This window comes from Uranotaenia lowii, chromosome 2 (genome assembly GCF_029784155.1).
Source record: "Uranotaenia lowii strain MFRU-FL chromosome 2, ASM2978415v1, whole genome shotgun sequence".
Taxonomy (NCBI): Eukaryota; Metazoa; Arthropoda; class Insecta; order Diptera; family Culicidae; genus Uranotaenia; species Uranotaenia lowii.
Window position 1 is genome coordinate 198,862,552 of NC_073692.1, and position 19,196 is coordinate 198,881,747.

Here is a 19,196-nt window from a genome sequence, read left to right on the forward strand (position 1 = left end):
CGTGACGTCACAGCGCACTATTTTTTTTAGCAAAGTTTTGCAAAGCGTTGTGACGTCACGAAATTTTATGGTCAGCTACATGAAATAAATCAAAGTATAATCTTAAAATTTATGCTTAATTTACTTAAAATGCTTGAAAGCTCAATAAATAATGTGATTTGGTGAAGAAATCGATCCATTTATTCTCAAAAAATAAGGAAAATTAAATCTCAAAGGACCATATAAGCAGTTAAGTTTGCAACACTGCTCACAACCATTTTATTCGAATTTTTTTTTGTGTGATATTATTTAGAAAAAAAAACTAATGCTAGGAAATATGTATCCGTAAAAGCCTTGAAATGTGTTTCTGAATCTTTTTTATCTTTAATTGCTAAGGAAAGGAAAAATACATGATAATTTGAAAAGCCTTGGATCTTTTAAAAGTTAGATAATGGAAACTAGAGTGTCTAAATCAGCCGACTTATGAAAATCTTATAAGTTGCAAGCTAAACTAGATCCTAGGCCTAGCACAAAGTCCAGTACCAAATTTGGGGATTGGATCACGGAAATAGATAACACAATGAGCCTAAAATTTGTATGGAATTTTGAGAAATTTGGTTTTGGAAGGAACATGAAAACCAATTTATCACCAATTTCTGAAGTCCCTGTCGGCTGATTTGTTTAAATTATAGTCATTCACAAAACTTTCGTTATGACAAATAGTTTATCAAAGATCCCATTTCGACAATGGTTTAGTTAAAAAGGTTTTTGAGTTTCAAAAATAAGCTTCTGATGGGTCAATTACAAAAAAATACTTGATTTATCGTTAATCAACGCTTATATACCCGTTTTGAACGTCATAGCTGTTTTATGATTACTCTTATCTCTTCAGAAGAAATATGGTCATAATTAAAGCATTAAAATACTTCAATTAAAAGAAAAATTGGTTGACAAAGGCCTAAATTATTGACGAAAAACTGTTTTTTTTTGTTCATGGCGAACAAAATCCACTTAATTCTATACAAACTTCAGGTGCGTTACGCAACCTCTTTCCTTAGAATAATCTGGACTAAATTTGGCATGGGACCTTGCGCTAGTAGGTACAAATTTTAATTTATTAAATTTTGTAGTTCAGTTAAAAGTCTCTTTTGTGAGATTTTAGTTGTGTGAAAACGGGATTCGATTTGGTTTTTCTAGTGACATTCTTTGAGGTGGAAATTTCAGTTTTTATTAGAACATTTTTATTAATTTTAATAATTAATTTTCTATAACAGTCTTGTGAATTTTTTTGATATAAAAATTTAATCTATTAAGTTTATCATGTTCAAAGATTTTTTGAATCTCATTACATTTATTTGATGGATTATTATTTTGTTTGAACACAAGGCCAAAAAGAAATAGAAGCTATAGTTTGATAGTTTGTTTATTCTCGAATCAAGTGTTTTTAAGCGCGAGTTTATATGTTTTACTGGAAATGTTTAAAAACAACCGAGTTAATGCAAAAAAATTTTTTTAGATGCTTTAAAAAAATGATAATAGAATTCGCTTGTTGAAGCGCATTGTTGTGTTGAACTTTTGTTGAAGAAATACTATAATATTGTTGAAGTGAAAAGTCTTGAACGTTATCGCAAAAAAGTAAATAGATTTTCGTGACGTCACAACGCATTCTTTATCCGGGTGCAACTCACAACCTTCTTAACCGATTTTCAATCTTAAAATCAATCTTAACCTCCAATTTTTGATAATATGTGAAATTTCAGTAAATCATAAATTGAAAAACAGTAAAATTTTCGTGACGTCACAACGTTTAAAAATCAACGATTCTAGAGCGTAAACTTGCAGTAACTGTTATTCATCTTATATCATGCTTAAAAGATGACTTTTCTACCATCATTTTGCAATAATTTTTTTTGACATAGCTAGACTTTTGACAAAGTTATGTTATAAATAAAGAGCAAAAATCAATTTAATTTCATACTAAAATTTTTAAATTTCAATGATAACATACTCAATTTAAAAAATAGGTAACTGAAAAAATTTGAATGGCAAATGACACTCAAGAAATAACCTTTCTAACAGTATGCAATTTGTTTTTGGATAATGAAAAATAAAAATCGGTTCTCCAGTTGAGGGGCGCTTGGAATGAGTCATATCTATGGGGATTTCAATCAACGCCACGCTGACTTCATCAAGGACTCTGAAAATGGAAGCATATTACTCCCAGTCGTTGGGGACAATAAAAATTTGGAATTCATATTTGACAAAATTGCTAATTTGGAATTGAATCAAATTAATCACATAAAAAAACCAGCAAAATTGCGATTTGGACCTTTAACTAACAAACATTTATGAAGACTTTTGCGTAATTGAAGCGCGAAACCCCTTATGGAAAAACGAGGCTTTTCATACGGCGATTGAATATATTTATACATGAAAATCAAAGGCCCAACGACTGCGAATATGAAGAAGTTTTTGAATACCAATTTGCAAATTATGAAAACATTAAGAATAGATTAAACAGTGTCAATTGGCAAGAAAGTTTTTGGAATAAAGGAAATGTCGAAACTGCTGCTGACGTCTTTTACAAAATTTTATTTGGAATTATCTCACAAGAAACACCATTGAAGAAAAGAAGACGTCACCGAAGCTCTAAGTCCCCGGTCTTGTTCAACAGACAAATCATGAACTTAAAGAATCGGAAACAGAAAGCACAGAAATTTTACAAAAAGCACAATACTAATGAAAATTTACCATCATATTTGAACTTATGCGATCAACTGAACTTGGCCATCAGCAATGCACTTGAAGAATAAAATGCTAAAACTGAACTTGAAATAAAGACTTGTAAAAAGATTTTTTTCAACTACGTGAAAACAAAATTGAAAACTGGGAATTTTCCGTCAAAAATGCATCTTGACGAACATGTGGTGATAACTCGGAGCAAATTTGCAATCTTTTTGCAAATTTCATTCAAGAAATTTATACGACATTTAATGAAGAAGATCGTGATCGCGATTATTTTTCATTTTTCCCAGAATTCTCAAGGGACATTAGCTTTAATCAAATTCATGTGCAGAATATTCTGCGAGGACTAAACAACCTAGACGCTTTGAAAGGTCCAGGACCAGACGGTATTCCTCCTGTATTCATGAAAAGTTTGGCAATGGAACTGATAGCTCCATTGTTTTGGCTTTTCAATATGTCATTGGAATCAGGAAATTTTCCTTAAATTTGGAAAAGCTCATTTTAGTGCCTATATTCAAATCTGATCGAAAGTCTGACATTCGAAATTATCGCGGAATAGCCATTATCTCTTGCATTCCAAAGCTTTTTGAAGCAATTATAAACGAAAAATTATTCTCCCAAATTGAGAACCGAATAACTGACAGGCAACATGGCTTTTTCAAAGGCCGTTCAACCTCAAGCTCTTTATACAGACTTTAGTAAGGCATTTCATCGCATAGACATACCAATGCTTCTTTTTAAATTACAAAAAAATTGGAAAAAAATCTCAACTCCTGAAATGATTTGAATCATACCTAACGAATCGCCAACAAACAATAAATTTCAATGGAAAGAAATCGCTCCCTTTTCAAGACACTTCTGGAGTTCCGCAAGGATATCATTTAGTACCCCTTCTTTTCATACTTTATGTAAACGACATTTCCTTTATTCTAAAAAATCTCAAAATGCTCATTTATGCCGACGACATGAAGCTCTACTTGGAAATGAGAAATCAAGAAGACATCAGTATATTCCAGAATGAAATTCAAATTTTCTACCTGTGGTGCAAAAAAGCCTTCTGAAGCTCAATGTGAAAAAATGCAACTTAATATCATTTAGCAGAAAAAGAACAACACCAAACATCACAATAACATTAGGAGATCAGAATGTAGAAAAATGTGAACGAGTCAAGGATTTAGGAATTATCTTAGACTCCAAACTTACTTTCACAGGCCATTACAATACTATCATTCATAGGGCAAACAACATGCTGGGCTTTATTAAGCGCTTTTGCTTTAATTTTCAAGACCCATACACAATTAAAACACTATATATTGCCTATGTAAGGTCTTTACTGGAATATTGCAGCGTTGTTTGGTCCCCATATTCAATTTCACACGAAGAAAGAATAGAATCAGTACAAAAGCAATTTCTACTATATGCCCTTTGTAAATTAGGTTGGACATCATTTCCATTTCCAGCATATAAAGCGCGCTGCATGCTCATTGACATACAAACACCAAAAGAACGCCACGAATTAGCAATGGTTTTATTTGTAAAAAATATCGTTTCGCAGCTAATAGACTCAAAAGAACTTCTATCAAAATTAAACTTTTATGCACCTTCTCGGCAACTCCGAAATCGAAATTTATTTTTCATTAATCACTATCGCACAAACTACGCGAAAAACGGGCAAATAAATCGCATGATGGCCTCTCAACACTGCGAAACCATTGACTTTACAATGTCTCGGCAAAAACTCAAACAATATTTTCATCGAAGAAATCTAAAATCTTGAGAAAAATTGTAAAGCAGACACTGCTTAAACCTATTCTTAAGGAAATACACATGTATCAAACTAGTCTGCGGTACGGTTGACGAAATAAATAAATAAGTTATGAAAAGAAATGATGGCGGGATATATAAACTTTTTTATTTGGGTTTATTCGCACAAAGTTTTCATCAACACTAAGAATGAGTTTTTTTTTTGTAATTTTTGTCGGATATTTAATACAAAATTTGGGAGCAGTCCGGCCCGGATTTATTCACTTTATTTGGCAAATCAAACCAAAAAGAACAATTTGTGAAGTAAGCTTCTTATACATGCCTCCAAAACGAAAGTTTATGAGCAAGTTTTGTGAAAATAATCATGTAAGGATTTTTCGAAGCCCCTAATACGATTTAAAATCTGTCGATGAGTTTTGATGAAAAAAATCTCAAGTTTTTTCGACAAGTTTTCTCCATTTCCTATTATTTTCAATTTTATATGCACATTTAGCGGTTTATTGATTTTAAAATGTTAAAATTTCAAAATATTTCGGTAAAAACTTTTTTTTATAATCAAGTATTTCAAGAGCGAGTAATGACACTATAACCAAGGTCAATATTGGCCAGAAATGCTGGCATGCCGAAATCTGAAAACAATAATTCGATCAGGAAACTCACATTAACGATTTACTGAAATGACTAAAAAATCTCGATTAAAGAAAACAAATTTTCTTAACCTTAAATATTTCGGATTTCTGTGTGAAAATACCACATTTCCATCCACAAGGAATCTTAAAAGATGATTGACATCAGGAGCACACTATTTTTTTAGCATTTGTGTTCCCAGCGATAATAATTCGGTTTTTCATTTTTATGTCCACGTTCCCTCCCTCCGCTGGCTCCAGTCGTCTCTGCTTCTAATTATGCTCAGTGGGCCCGGCCAAGGTAAAATGAATAGTAAATGTTTTTTGGGATGCTGACAAGATCTGGCTGTGTACGTATCATAAGCATAAGCATAAGCCAAATTTAAAAAAAATCAATTTCAATTTTATTATGATTTTTGTAGAGTAATTACTGGGTTTTGACTAAATTTGCCCGAATACTGCCCGCAATGATGGTCGTCAATTTCAAAATAAATGCCCAGATTTTTTTAATATAAAATTACACGGATTTTTCTGGCCCTAAGAAGCGTTTTTTTCGCAATTCTGAGTATAATTTGGGATCACAACTTAAAAATGCATTTTCTGGCTTTTAAAGCGTTTTTTTCGCAACTCTGAGCTTAATTTGGGATCACAACTTCAAAATGCATTTTCAGCCTTTTAGAAGCATTTTTTTTCACAATTCTGAGCTTAATTTGGGATCACAACATTAAATTGCATTTTCTGGTTTTTAGAAACGTTTTTTTTTTCGCAATTCTTACCTTATTTTGGGACCACAACTTTAAAATGCATTTTCTGGCTTTTAGAAGCGTTTTTTCGCAATTCTGAGCTTAATTTGGGATCACATCTTTGAAATGCACCTTCTGGCATTTAGAAGCGTTTTTTCGCAACTCTGAGCTTAATTTGGGATCACAACTTTGAAATGCATTTTCTAGCTTTCAGAACCGATTTTTCGCAATTCTTAGCTAAATTTGGATCACATTTTCAAATTGCATTTTCTGGCCTTTTGAAGCGTTTTTTTCGCAACTCTGAGCTTAATTTGGGATCACAACTTTTAAATGTGTTTTCTGGCTTTCAAAAGCGTTTTATCGCAATTCCGAGCTTAATTTGGGATCACAACTTTAAAATGCATTTTCTGGCTTTTAGAAGCGTTTTTTTTTCGCAATTCGGTGCTTAATTTTGGGATCACAACTTTAAAATGCATTTACTGCCCTTTAGAAGCGTTTTTTTCGCAATTCTTAGCTTAATTTGGGATCACAACTTCAAAATACATTTTCTAGGTTTAAGAAGCGTTTTTTTCGCAACTCTGAGCTTAATTTGGGATCACAACTTTAAAATGCATTTTCTGGGTTTAAGAAGCGTTTTTACGCAACTCTGAGTTTAATTTGGGATTCCAACTTTTTTCGCAATTCTTAGCTTAGTTTGGGATCACAACTTTAAAATGCATTTTCTGTCTTTTAGAAGCGTTTTTTCTGAGTTTTCTGAGATTCTGAGCTTAATTTGGGATCACAACTTTAAAATGCATTTTTTGGCTTTTTGAAGCATTTTTTCGCAATTCTGAGCTTAATTTGGGATCACAACTTTGAAATGCATTTTCTGGCCTTTAGAATCTTTTTTTCGCAATTAGCTTAATTTGGGACTTTGAAATGCATATCAACATGGTTCTATAAGTTGGATAGGAAGTTGTGAATGATTTTGACAAACTTTGTAATTTCAAAATCTGTCAGAATCGATATTTTCGCTATATGTTTACATATCTTTTGAAACTTCCTACAAATCAATAAAAACTGAATAATCAAATATACTATAGACATTTTTTTATAATCTGCAGCACAAGTTTTGTAAATATTTGACTCAAAATATCCTCGCACTTGAAAAAGTTTATTTTGATAAGTGTTGCTTCACACTTTGCATTAAGAGGTTGAGAAAACCTCATGATCTATTTATTCATAAATGAAGTGAAAGTATTGAATGTTGCTTATGACAAAATAAAGGTTTTTGAAATTGTGAACCAAAAAGGAATATTTGAAAACCTATTTTAATATTTGAAAGATTTTGTATATTGAGCAACCAACGAATTCCCAAGTAGGGGTTTGTTTTAAAATTTTATTTTATTTTTTAATGAGCCTTAAACAAATTAATGCATAATGTGATTTTAAAACAACACTAACTGCCCGCAATTCAACTAAAAAACACGTGGATATAAATGCTTAGAAAAACAGTGTTGAAAATAAAAAGGAATTTGTCCATGATTAAAGTGGCCAGAATCCGGAAAATTTTATCCAAAAACCTGGCAATATCCGGGGATATGATTTCAAAATTTTAAATTTTAAAGCCGGGCAAACTTGGCCAAAACCAAGAAATTATTCAACAAAAATCGAGAAGAAAAACACATGAAACACATTTTTTCATCAAAACACATCAGCTAATTTGAAAACGTATTTAAGGCTTCCAAAAAGCCGTATGATTATTTGTATAAAACTTACCTAAAAAAACTTCGATTTTTCGTAAAAATAATGTATTACATTTTCATGAAAAGATACTTTTTCACCATCTTTCATTTCTTCCAATTTCCTATCCGTCTATAAAATTTCATAATCTTGAGATATTCTTTCTAAAAACGAAATAACTTTTCTCCGATCATGCCGATAAATTAGGTAACAAACATGAATAATTACAATTACAATTTCAGCTTTTCGTTGGTTTTTTTTTGTAAATAAAGCGGATAGATCCTGGAAAAATCCGGAATTTTTCATCAAAATCTGGACAACAGGTCCGGGCCGGACTTTTCCCAATTTTTTCAGCAAATTTTTGGACAAGTCCAGATAAAAAAGGGTTATCGGGCAAGCTTATTCATGATCCAATATTGATTTGTTCAATATTGTCAAGAAACTTTATTCATCAAAGGGTTAAATCATTTGTGAATCATTTTTTTTTTTTGTAAGTAAGGATTCAGATCGAAGACATCAAATTAGGTTGATTTCTTTAAAATGTGTTTTTTTTAAATTTAGAATGAAGACTGTAAAAATGAATACAAACACAAATTTTGTGTGGGGAAAGTGTGAAGTCCCCACCAGTTTAGATGCTGCTTTTTTAACTCTGCTTGAATACTCTAAGAGTAGGTTTGTCTAGAAACGGTTTTTACTGGACTTAAAACCACAGAGAACAGAGTTCGAGCTGGAGCTCAACACGTGTGTTTGAATACCAACCTAAGTTTCAAACCAAATGCGTAAGTGGACTAACATACATTAGATGTCGCTACCGGTGCACATATTTTTGTTTTCATTTTTTCGACACGCTTAGAAATTAATACTCATCGCTTATCTGAAAGAAGGCCAGTGCAATGTATGACAGTAACACAAATTTCGGTGCAATAAATTTTAAAACATCATGATTTTAAACAAAATGCAAATCATATTTCAATCACAATTGAACGCTGTCAGATGCACCATATTGTTCAAACAATTTTGGCGCTGAATTGAAAGTTGAATTCCAAGTGTTAAAGTATGTGTTGGGATTTTACTATCAGTTAACAGTTTTCTAGAACAGAAAATGTATAATTGTAAACTATGACTCGATATTCTGGTTGATGTTACCTGAGATCGAAATATGAGGACTTGTAACTCAGGGTTAGTAATCAGTAGAAATGATTTAAGTTATTTATAAACATGAGTTACAAGATACCATCAACCGGAATACCGACCCATAATTAACAATTATAACATTTATGTTCACATTCTCTGTTATAGAAAACTATTTAATGACAGACATACTTCAAAACTTGGAATTCAACTTTCAATTCAGCGCCAATATTGATTGAACAATATGGGGCATATGCTGGGACATATGACAGCGATTAAAGTATGATTGAAATATGATTTGCATTTTTTTAAAATCAAGATGTTAAAATTTATCACACATTAAGTTGTGTTACTCTCATACATTGCAATGGCCTCATTTGAGATAAGCTATGAGTATTAATTTCTAAGCGTGTCGAAAAAATGGAAAAATATGTGTACTGGTAGCGACATCTTATGGATGTTAGTCCACTTACGAATTTGGTTTGAAACTTAGGTGGGTATTCTCACACACGATTTCAACAAATTTTTGTTCGGGGCCCGATGTCTGTTCTCTGTGTTAAAACTACCCAGAGTAGTGTTGATAGTCATGACATGTGCACATTTGGCTTTGAAGAATGTATACTTGAGAAAAATGACAAGATAAATCATGGAGAATATGGATCGCGAGACCTGTTTATTCCAGGATCTAAATCCATCTTTTCGCGATCTTAATGTGGCATGCCTCTTCTGACTTTTTAATTCCACGGTCACAGGAGACGTGTAGAGTCAAAATTGAACAAAATGATGATAGATTCTTAAAGAGATTCAAAAACAAGAAATTTACTAATTACTTCCATTTTTTTTGTTTGGTTTAAATTTCAAAATACGGAAATAAATCCACATATCGAACATAAAATTTTATGGTATCAGGAATGAAACAGAATAGAAAGTAGTAGAATCACAAGCAAAATCAAGATTTTCGTTGATAACTTTATCGATATCCTATTTGTAAAAATGCTTATGAAGCTAACAAAAGTGTACAGATGGTTGCCTGAAACTCTAACAAATTAATATTCAAATTTCTCAACCGATACCATGCTTTCCATGTCATACTTAACCATGCCGACTGAACTTAAACATGTAAAACGAAACGCATAGAAGAAAACAATACAGGGGGAAACATGAGACATGCACATTTGCCTCGCAGATGGGTGGTAGGTCGATACGTTCATGATTGGATGAGAAACAGCATTAAGGTAAAAGGACTTTTTGATTTTGGCGAAATGAATGATAACACCGGATGAGTTTTTTTTTCTAAACAGTCAAAACTTTATTTTGCATATTTTTTATGTAGCTTTTTTCGAGTTTCCAGTTTTTTTTTTGTTTCTTATCAATTTTGCCTATATAACATAAAACTTCAAGTCCTTTCCCTTAATAAACCGCGCGCGCATGTGTGGGATGTGTCTCACTATGGTTCTGGTTTTTGCATCGATTTTTTGTATGTTTATTTGTTAAATTGTTATCATATCTATCATACAACTTGCCTAAGTAGAGCGCTTGAGTAATGGTAGTTTGTTTGCTGATGTAAAAATTATGCGAAATATAAGCTTCTCGTAACCGCTAGAATAAAAATCACTCTCTCGATTTGCGTGTCTCGCTCTCTTGTGTTCTCTCAGTTTCATTGTCTCTATCACTCGTCGTCGTTGAAGAGAAGAAAAGCTCTCAACAGCATCAACTGTATATGTATTCGTTTTTAGGTTAGTTCATTTTTGAAAGAGCGTCACAGTGATTTCGATAAGCGTTTCGGCGAACGCGCATTTTGTTTGTTTAGATATCGTATTTGTTTAACGTGGCATCGAGCATGTCAAGCGCCAATGAATGGAACGATAAAAAAGAGAAAAAGAATAAAATATACATGAAGCTAAAAAGCGACTTTTGATTTTGCTATGTTTCAATGGAATAAGAAAGATGCATCAAGTATTGAAAAATTGTAAATATTGTCACAATCTACAGCCCGTAAAAAACTGTTATATCTGAAAACATTTGATTAATCAAGCCCTTCAAGCAAGCTTTAAAGCTTTTCGAATCCTTACTTAGTGAAAGATGAAATGGATAATGATCACTTGTTTAGTCTTCTCCGTAGAGTAAATGTATGAAGTAAGGGTGAGGCGTATTACCAATGAATGAGGGATGTATTGCAGCCAAGCGATCGTTGAAGCACACGTTTTTAGACGTCACACAAGCGTTACTGAATGATTAGGCGAATGAAGAGGAAAGGCATCGCTCGTTTTGGTTTGCCAATTATTTATGCTGGATGTAGATACAGATAAGTGCAGAGCCGATTCTGATGGACGCGGTGCGATTTTGGTTTTGATCGTAAAAAGTGAAGGTGAGCCAGTTCACAGTATGGTCCAACAATCGACATTATCACAAATAGAAATTTACCGTCGTGCTACTATTGGTGCCCTCCGGTTGCAGCTGCTCCGAGGCTTCGGTGGCCGAATCGTCCTGTTCCTCCTCACAAACGCTCTGGTATCGTAGCCGTTGGATGTTCAGCTGCTGCCCTTGGTCTCCATCATCGGCACTGACGCTGGCACTCCGGCTGTACGAAACCACATCGTCGTCATCCGTTCCGACGCTGATGTGGCGTTCCTTGTACGAGCTCCTCTGTTGCTCCGCCACTCCCGAATCGACCATGTCCCGGCTGGTGCTGCTCTTGATAGCCGAATCCTCCATCGACGGTGACCCGATCATGTGGTGCTCGGTTTGTGCAAACGAGTCAATCAACAGTCCCCCGGCCGGAGTTCCAGCCGTAATGCTCTGGGAATCTGTGATCGTCGACGAGGAGCGGCTCAGTTCCGAAAGTTTGCCTAGAATTGATAAAAAACGTTTTTTTTAATTTTTGAATTTGTGAGTACATTAATGTTGTCCTAGGTACATAAAAAAGATTTCTCGTACAAATAAAAATTTATTAACAACGATAACATAAGTTGTATTAGCAACACAAACTGCCTTGCTCGTGCCACTTTCCTTTGTCATCCGTTTTCGGCACAATAACTCCCCTGTGGTAGAACTTCCGTCAATGTTATTCATCATTTCAAAAAAGGTCTGATTGGCTGATCTTTTCAACCAGACAGGAAGAACAAACAGCAAGATTAGATCTTCAATAAATTCGAAGAAGCGCTATAAAACTTCGTTATAGAAAACTGTCGAGCCGACCTATTGTTCGATATACTATTGGCCCGAATGCAAATCGAACACTTCATTCTGCTATTGTAACAGACTTGAGCATTTCAGATGTCATGTTATCGATTGCCGCATCTAAGAATTTAGCTAACGAGTTAATGCTGAATGCTACACCCCCAAATCGGACTCAACTACAATAACGAACTTTCTTGGAGGTGGAATTATCGGTAAAAGATTCTATGCCGGGCCGGCATTAACAAGCTTTCTAATAACTGGTATTGTCCTCCCAGCGCAACCGTGTTGCATATATTTGAAAGAAACTAAATAAAACATGGCCAATATCATATCACAGACGTGGATATTGCTCGAGGAAGACCTGTGAACACTCGGTGAATGCGAGCGACGAGGTTTAAAAACTATCTTTGGCGACGTGCAGGAGAACGGAGTGTGGAGGCGAAGGATGAACCACGAGCTCTCTCGACTCCACGGCGAACTCAGTATCCAGAAGGTGGCGGAACGGATACGCTGAGCAGGACATGTTGCGAGAATGCGGGACGACAATACGCATTCGAGATCTAGTTCTACAAAACGTCGTAAAAGCGTGCGCACGTCGTCATTAGGCTCCAGGTATTGGGCCTTTCAACAAGATTTTACAGCCGGATCACAGATCGAAGAAAACCCAAAATTGTATTGCAGCGGATTCCAGAGTTATTAAAGAGACCGGAGAGGCTGGTTAATTCACCAGATTTGAATTATATGAACTTCGCTGCCTGGAGTGAATTGTTCTGTTCAGGAAGGGTAGGAACGAGACGAGCAGGGGCGCAACGAGCGAGGTGTTTAGACCAAGTGGAGCGTGATCTGGCGTATGTGAGATGCCCGAGAAGTTGGAGAACGGTTCCCATGGACCGAGTGAAATGGAGAAATATTGTTCATCAGGTTATGTCGTGAGACGGAATACTATGTAAACAAAAAAATAAATAAAATATCCTATCAAAGCTGAGAACAGTTTGCGTTCATTACCAGGGGGCTCAAAGGACCTTCTTGGTGTGGGGGAGCGTGATGGGCTGCTAAAAAAAGTAGGATGGAAACAATCAGCCAGCGAGATTATTGTCGAATGATGTAGAAAAAAATTATTTGTTTCCAATCGACTGCAAAAAAATCACCAGCCAAGATGAGCTTTGAACCAGCCGGCAATAGAAAACAGTTTCTAGTTTCCCCTTTCCCACCCCATTCACATCCCTTTCCCGTCAAAGACAAAGATGGTTGAAAAAATACACCGGCCAAACGGCCTTCGTTTGCTTACCGACTCAGATGGTGCACTGGATGAGATATCGCACTGGCAAGCCGAGATTAGAAAGATGCACTGAGTTCGATACTCACTATATATTTTTTTGGTATTATCTATCCAATAGGATGAAAACCCCATAAAATGTTTTTCTCGATTCGCTTGAGTGTAGTGGTCATGCATCATTTTCCTTGGAAGCTCAAGTCTTTATGCCAGTAGTGCTTTCACAATCATAGCATTTTTGTTGCAGTAAACTTTTCAGCGCATTTTCGGCACACAGGTTTGCTAAATAGGCATGGGATTCCTATGGGTGTACTTACTGTTGGCGCATCATGCTGCGGGTTCTGTAGGCCATCGCTGCAAGGTTGCCGAAATCACAGAAAAATCTGTAATTTCACAGAATTTTGAACAATTTTTCATCACAGAATCTGTGTCACAGAACACGGAGTTTTGAAATATTCACAGATTTCACAGAATTTATAATTTTGAATGGATTTCCGAAATTATAATTTTTTCGGACAGTATCTAAATTAGGGGCCGTTCACATACCACGTGGACAACTTGAGGGGGGGGGGGGGGGGGGGTTATGGAATTGTCCACGGAGAGGGGGGTAGGGGTTTGGGTCATGTCCACGTGGACATACTTACTTTAAAAATATTTTCTAAAGATGAATAAATATTAAGAGGTTTAAATCAAAATCTTGAAATAGCAAAGCTTTCCAGTTTAAGTTTAAACAATTAGTAGCTACTTAAAAGCACGTGATAAGTATAATAATTTACAAATATAATATTTTTAAAAATTTGTGATACCAGGAAATCTTACTCGTTTTTTTTAAAATCAGCCAAATCTATAACAAAAAGGCAAAAAGTGATATTTTCTAACTGTCAAATTATACACAGCAAAAATTATTTCCTGTAAAATTAAGCAAATGTCCTGTAACAAAAACGAGCAAGACATTTATCATAATTTTACAGGTCAAAAACATGATTAAGTGACATTTAATATTTTGTGTACAACTTTGTTACAGGACATTTGCTGCAATAATAAATGTATCTTCGTTAGCTTTCAAGGAAAACAATTAAAAATGACAGGTTTTTAATTACAGGTGGTTTATTTTAAAGGTTGCAGTTTTCAGTGACACGTAATAGTCAAAAAATTTTTCGGTGTAGGTATTTAAAAAAAAACTTTTTAAAATCTGTCCACGTGGACATCCGGGGAGGGGGGTAGGGGTTTGCCAAATGTCCACGCTTGTCCACGGAGGGGGAGGAGGGGGTCAAAAATCTCATTTTTCTGTCCACGTGGTATCTGGATGGCCTCTTAGATTTCTTACTTTGAATAAGAAAAGTATGATAAGATTGGTAATGGTAATTGATTTTGCCGAACTAAGTACTGAAAAAGACTTAATTTATCATGAATGTTTTATGAAATTCAAGGAAAAGGCATCACAGAAATCCATCACCAAATTTTTGGGTAAAATCACAGAAAGTCAGAATTTTTTTTTTTTTCAAAAACACAGAATTTTTTTCGGCAACCTTGCATCGCTGTTTGGGACTTGGAAGAGTCGTTCGATTTGCTCAGTAAAATGTTTCAAATGATCTGTGCTATCTACCAATAACTGACCTGCTTGGTCTCATCACCAGTGTAGCGTGACTCCTTCGTCGGGGGCACCTGAGCGGTGTGCGTCCGACCCTGGCAGTAAAGCATACAAAGATAAGATTTTACCTTCTGCGTATGCCGAGCTGCTAGGTACGTCGTGCGTCTGTTTGTAGGATACCTCCAACGTTACCTTCGTGGAGTATCCGAGTCGAACGCGCCCTCTGCGACGGAGGCTGTGAGGATAAGACTTGACCTTCTCCGCAGTCGAACTCGTAGGGGCAAGAGTATTCACGTCGCGGAGTACTCTCGGGTAGAGTGGTCTCACGTCGCCGTCGGATGGGCCACTCGAGTCGGGTAGGGTGACATCACCGTCGGGATTCATCTGAGTCGCAAGCGTTTAAGACCCGTACGTGTGCTGAGACAGGCGCGAGTCTAGGATAAGCTGCTCTCGATTCGGCACACGGCGGGCAAAAAGCCTAGGGTTGCCAGCCAAAAAGGGAGGTGGAAGACCGGACCACGGTCGGAGTAGAATGCCCTTTCGGCGGGGGCCGAGCTGTTAAGTACGTCGCGAACGTTGTGTAGGATACCTCCAACGCCGCGGAGTATCTGAGTGAAACGTGCTCCCTACGAGGAAAGCTGCGGGGATAAGACTATACCCTCTTCGTAGTCGAACTCGTAGGGGGAAGAGTATTTACGCCGCGAAATACTCTCGGGTAGGGTGACTTCACGTCGTCGGCAGGTCACCTGAGTCGGTGTAGGATTAATTGATTTCTTCGCCGGGGATCATCCGAGTAGTCTTTCGTAAAGCCCCGGAAGTGTGCTGTGACAGGCGCGTGTCCAGGATAAGCTGCTCTTGATCGGCACACGGACGGGCAAAGAGGAGAGAGCCTCGAGCCAAGATCTCGAGTCGTCAGACGAGAGGTTTGTGTGAATGGATTAAACCGACCCTTGGTCATCCCTCACGAGCGTGTACGCTGGGCAGTCAGTCAGCCTGTCGGCGATCAAGCGAGCGAGTCAAGTGGTGTGTACATTCCCCTAGTAGTTTGTGATCCGGTGATTCAACGGTGTTGTTTCCGAGCTTCGAAGCTCCGGACAGGTCTGCACATTGGCTTCTCTTTGACTTGCTAGAGCGGTTTGCGGAAGTCGAGGTTTTGAGAAACGAAAGTCAAATGAAAAAAAAAGAAACCGTAATTTCGAATGTGGGAAATAAGTGATTTTACGAATGAACAGATAATGAAATATTGCCAAAAATTGTGATGATGAATATGATATATAAAGCGAATTGAAAGGACAGCTTGATCATGTGGTTCACAATTTCAAGCGAGTTGAGAGGACAGCCTGAACTTATCGATAAGAATTCAAGCAAGTTGAGAGGACAGCTTGGAATTCAAAGGCGAGTTGAGAGGACAGCCTGAAAATATCGATCAAAATTCAAGCGAGTTGAGAGGACAGCTTGAAATTGAAAGGCGAGTTGAGAGGACAGCCTGAACAAATCGATAAGAATTCAAGCGAGTTGAAAGGACAGCTTGGAATTCGAAGGCGAGTTGAGAGAACAGCCTGAACTTATCGATCAAAATTCAAGCGAGTTGAGAGGACAGCTTGAAATCGAAAGGCGAGTTGAGAGGACAGCCTGAACTTATCGATAAAAATTCAAGCGAGTTGAGAGGACAGCTTGGAATTCAAAGGCGAGTTGAGAGGACAGCCTGAAAATATCGATCAAAATTCAAGCGAGTTGAGAGGACAGCTTAGAATACAAAGGCGAGTTGAGATGACAGCCTGAACAAATCGATACGAATTCAAGCGAGTTGAAAGGACAGCTTGGATTTCAAAGGCGAGTTGAGAGGACAGCCTGAAAATATCGATCAAAATTCAAGCGAGTTATGAGGACATCTTAGAATACATAGGCGAGTTGAGAGGACAGCCTGAACTTATCGATAAGAATTCAAGCGAGTTGAGAGGACAGCTTGGAATTCAAAGGCGAGTTGGGATGACAGCCCGAAAATATCGATCAAAATTCAAGCGAGTTGAGAAGACAGCTTGGATTTCAAAGAACAGTTGAGAGGTCAGCCTTAAAGTATCGATGAGAATTTCAAGCGAGTTGAGAGGACAGTTTGAAATTCAAAGGTGAGTTGGGAGGAAAGCTCGAGCGTAATGATATGAATTCCAAGCGAGTTGAGGGAAAGCTTGGAATTAACACGAGTTGAGAGAATAGCCTAAACACATAATCGAATTTTAAATCAAGCTGGTTGAAATAACAGCTTGATGAAAGAACCATCTATGAAGCAATTCGAGAGAACTGTGTTCAGATGAATTGTTTACAGTTCGGGTTAAAAGGACAGCTTGAGGGGTCAACTTAGAAGAGAAGACACATGTTGTGCATTCTGGATCAAATTTCAGTCACAGATGAGTCAAGGCTATCGAGAAAGAATTTAGTTCTGGTACAATGTTATTGGGAAGAAAAATACGAGATAATTTGACTATTTCATTTGTTTACAATTCATACTATTTTGAACTGGTGGAGATAGCTTGGCTGGAGGGTAAATCAATGAATGTAAAAAAAAACTGCACCTTGAGTTAAGAGGTGGTCAGCGTGGGGCATACCAGATGTTTTCTGAAATAACAGAAGTTCATCATTTGTATATGATCTTCAAATAAACTTTACGCAATTACATCGGAGTTTCTTGATCATGCAGTGCAAAATGAAAACTGAAAAAACCTTGGAAAATATGAGATATTGATTAACTCAATTTAACTCGGAGATGAAATGTGTAATCGTTAAATTATAACACCGTATAAAGATATACACCGTCTTAGCCGATTTAGGCTTTACAGACATCATCCCCACTTACCCCGCGTCCACACTTACCCCGGTGTACCTTAACAACTTTTTCTCTACTCTTCTCATTCAATTGTTATGTCCAATTACAGTATTATTGTACATATGTTTTACTGATTTACTGCGGATTTTTGCTTGTCAATTTGTAAGAAAAGTTTCGATACAAGTTGGTGGGTTTTATTTTTCTCATGTTTATTAGGTTTCGCACCAAAATTAGACAAAATTATTTAAATTTATTAGATGCCAAAGAAGAAGGGACGTTGACGGTTACTCAAATGCGTGAAACAATAAAGTAGCAGCGTTGCCGTGAAAACAACCAACACCTGAAAACAGTTTACACATTGATCGAACCAGTACTCGCAATAGGGAACTTCACTAGAGCTTGCCGTACATTTCCTTTGGTCCGATCGAGGTGCTTCGATCCATCTCATTGAATAGATCAATGCAAAATCGGCCTATCGAATTTGCTTCTGGTCTTGTACGGCAAGTAGTTTTCTCATGACATGCTCTTGGCTAATTTTCGACACCTTTCATGCTTCCTTATCTAATCCATCCGTCTATTTTTTTTTAAATGTCTTTATTATAGAGATTTTCAGCTTTCAGCTGGTTCATCTCTTGATTCATCCGTCTATAATTTTCATTACTTTCATTTGATATTCTTCCTATAAGGGGTATAATACGTCACCGAAATGCCATCAATCATTCAATAAAAAATCATACATCAGCGGTGATAATCTGTCAACACAATAAAATACTCATGTGACTCATATGCCAATATTCTCAACCCTCGAGCAGAGATTAGTTCCGACCAAAAGTTTGCTAGATTCCAAGACTAGGAAGAAGACTTCTTTCGGGAACATTTTTCTATGTAATAAGCGAAAACAGTGGTTTGATATCGTTGTGTGTATAGAAAAAAAAATCAACAGGTTTCTTCGGGATCATTGCGTTCAACTTTTATGTGAATTCTGTTTTGAGCTTTAAATTATTGATTAACTTAGTTTTCTATCTACAGTTTCCTTCAATTGTATGCTCTAGTGGTGAATTTTGGTCATGGGAAGCACATGCGAATAGTTTTCACATGGGACACACCTACACACAACAGACTGAATCGATTTGGAATCATTTTTGAAATTTCTCAAATCTTGGGGTCTTAAAAGCTTCCTTTTAGTTCAAAACTTGATTTTTTTGCAGAATTTTAAAGTAACGTTTACATGAGTAAATATAAACTTTCAGGTTTGTATGGGAAAATTGAATATTTTGTACTGAAAAATCAGCATCATTTTTGTTTCTTCTGAGGAACCGAGCCTGCTTATAGTTTTTGTGCCAATTTATTAATTTTTCAACGAAATTTTTCCGCTGAAAAACTTGGTCGAAGACTTTAACTTTGTATTTTGTTTGGCAATAAAGTTATTAGCTGTTTAACAGGGGTATGTCTTTTGGCATTGATAAACAATAAATTCAAATGACATCACTGCTGGTTGCCAAGCGAGGTATTACATGACTGATATATCTCTCAGGTTTTTCTTAGGATTTTCATTGATTCATCTCTACAGCAATGTTACCCTACAATAAACTAACTTACCTTACACATGCATAGATTCGAG

General features: G+C 36.3%; 1 protein-coding gene across 8 annotated transcripts in view; it reads right to left on the reverse strand.

The window, feature by feature from the left end:
* Positions 1–19,196, reverse strand: part of LOC129745400 (RB1-inducible coiled-coil protein 1) — a 76,630-nt gene that overhangs the window by 12,647 nt on the left and 44,787 nt on the right. For 7 of the 8 annotated variants that reach the window (XM_055738465.1, XM_055738463.1, XM_055738462.1 and 4 more), the window contains one exon: positions 11,135–11,559. In XM_055738465.1, coding sequence (XP_055594440.1) covers positions 11,135–11,559 — 425 coding nt within the window. Of the gene's footprint in view, positions 1–10,009; positions 10,425–11,134; positions 11,560–19,196 lie in introns of those variants that run through there. The other variant, XM_055738464.1, reaches the window with a different exon arrangement.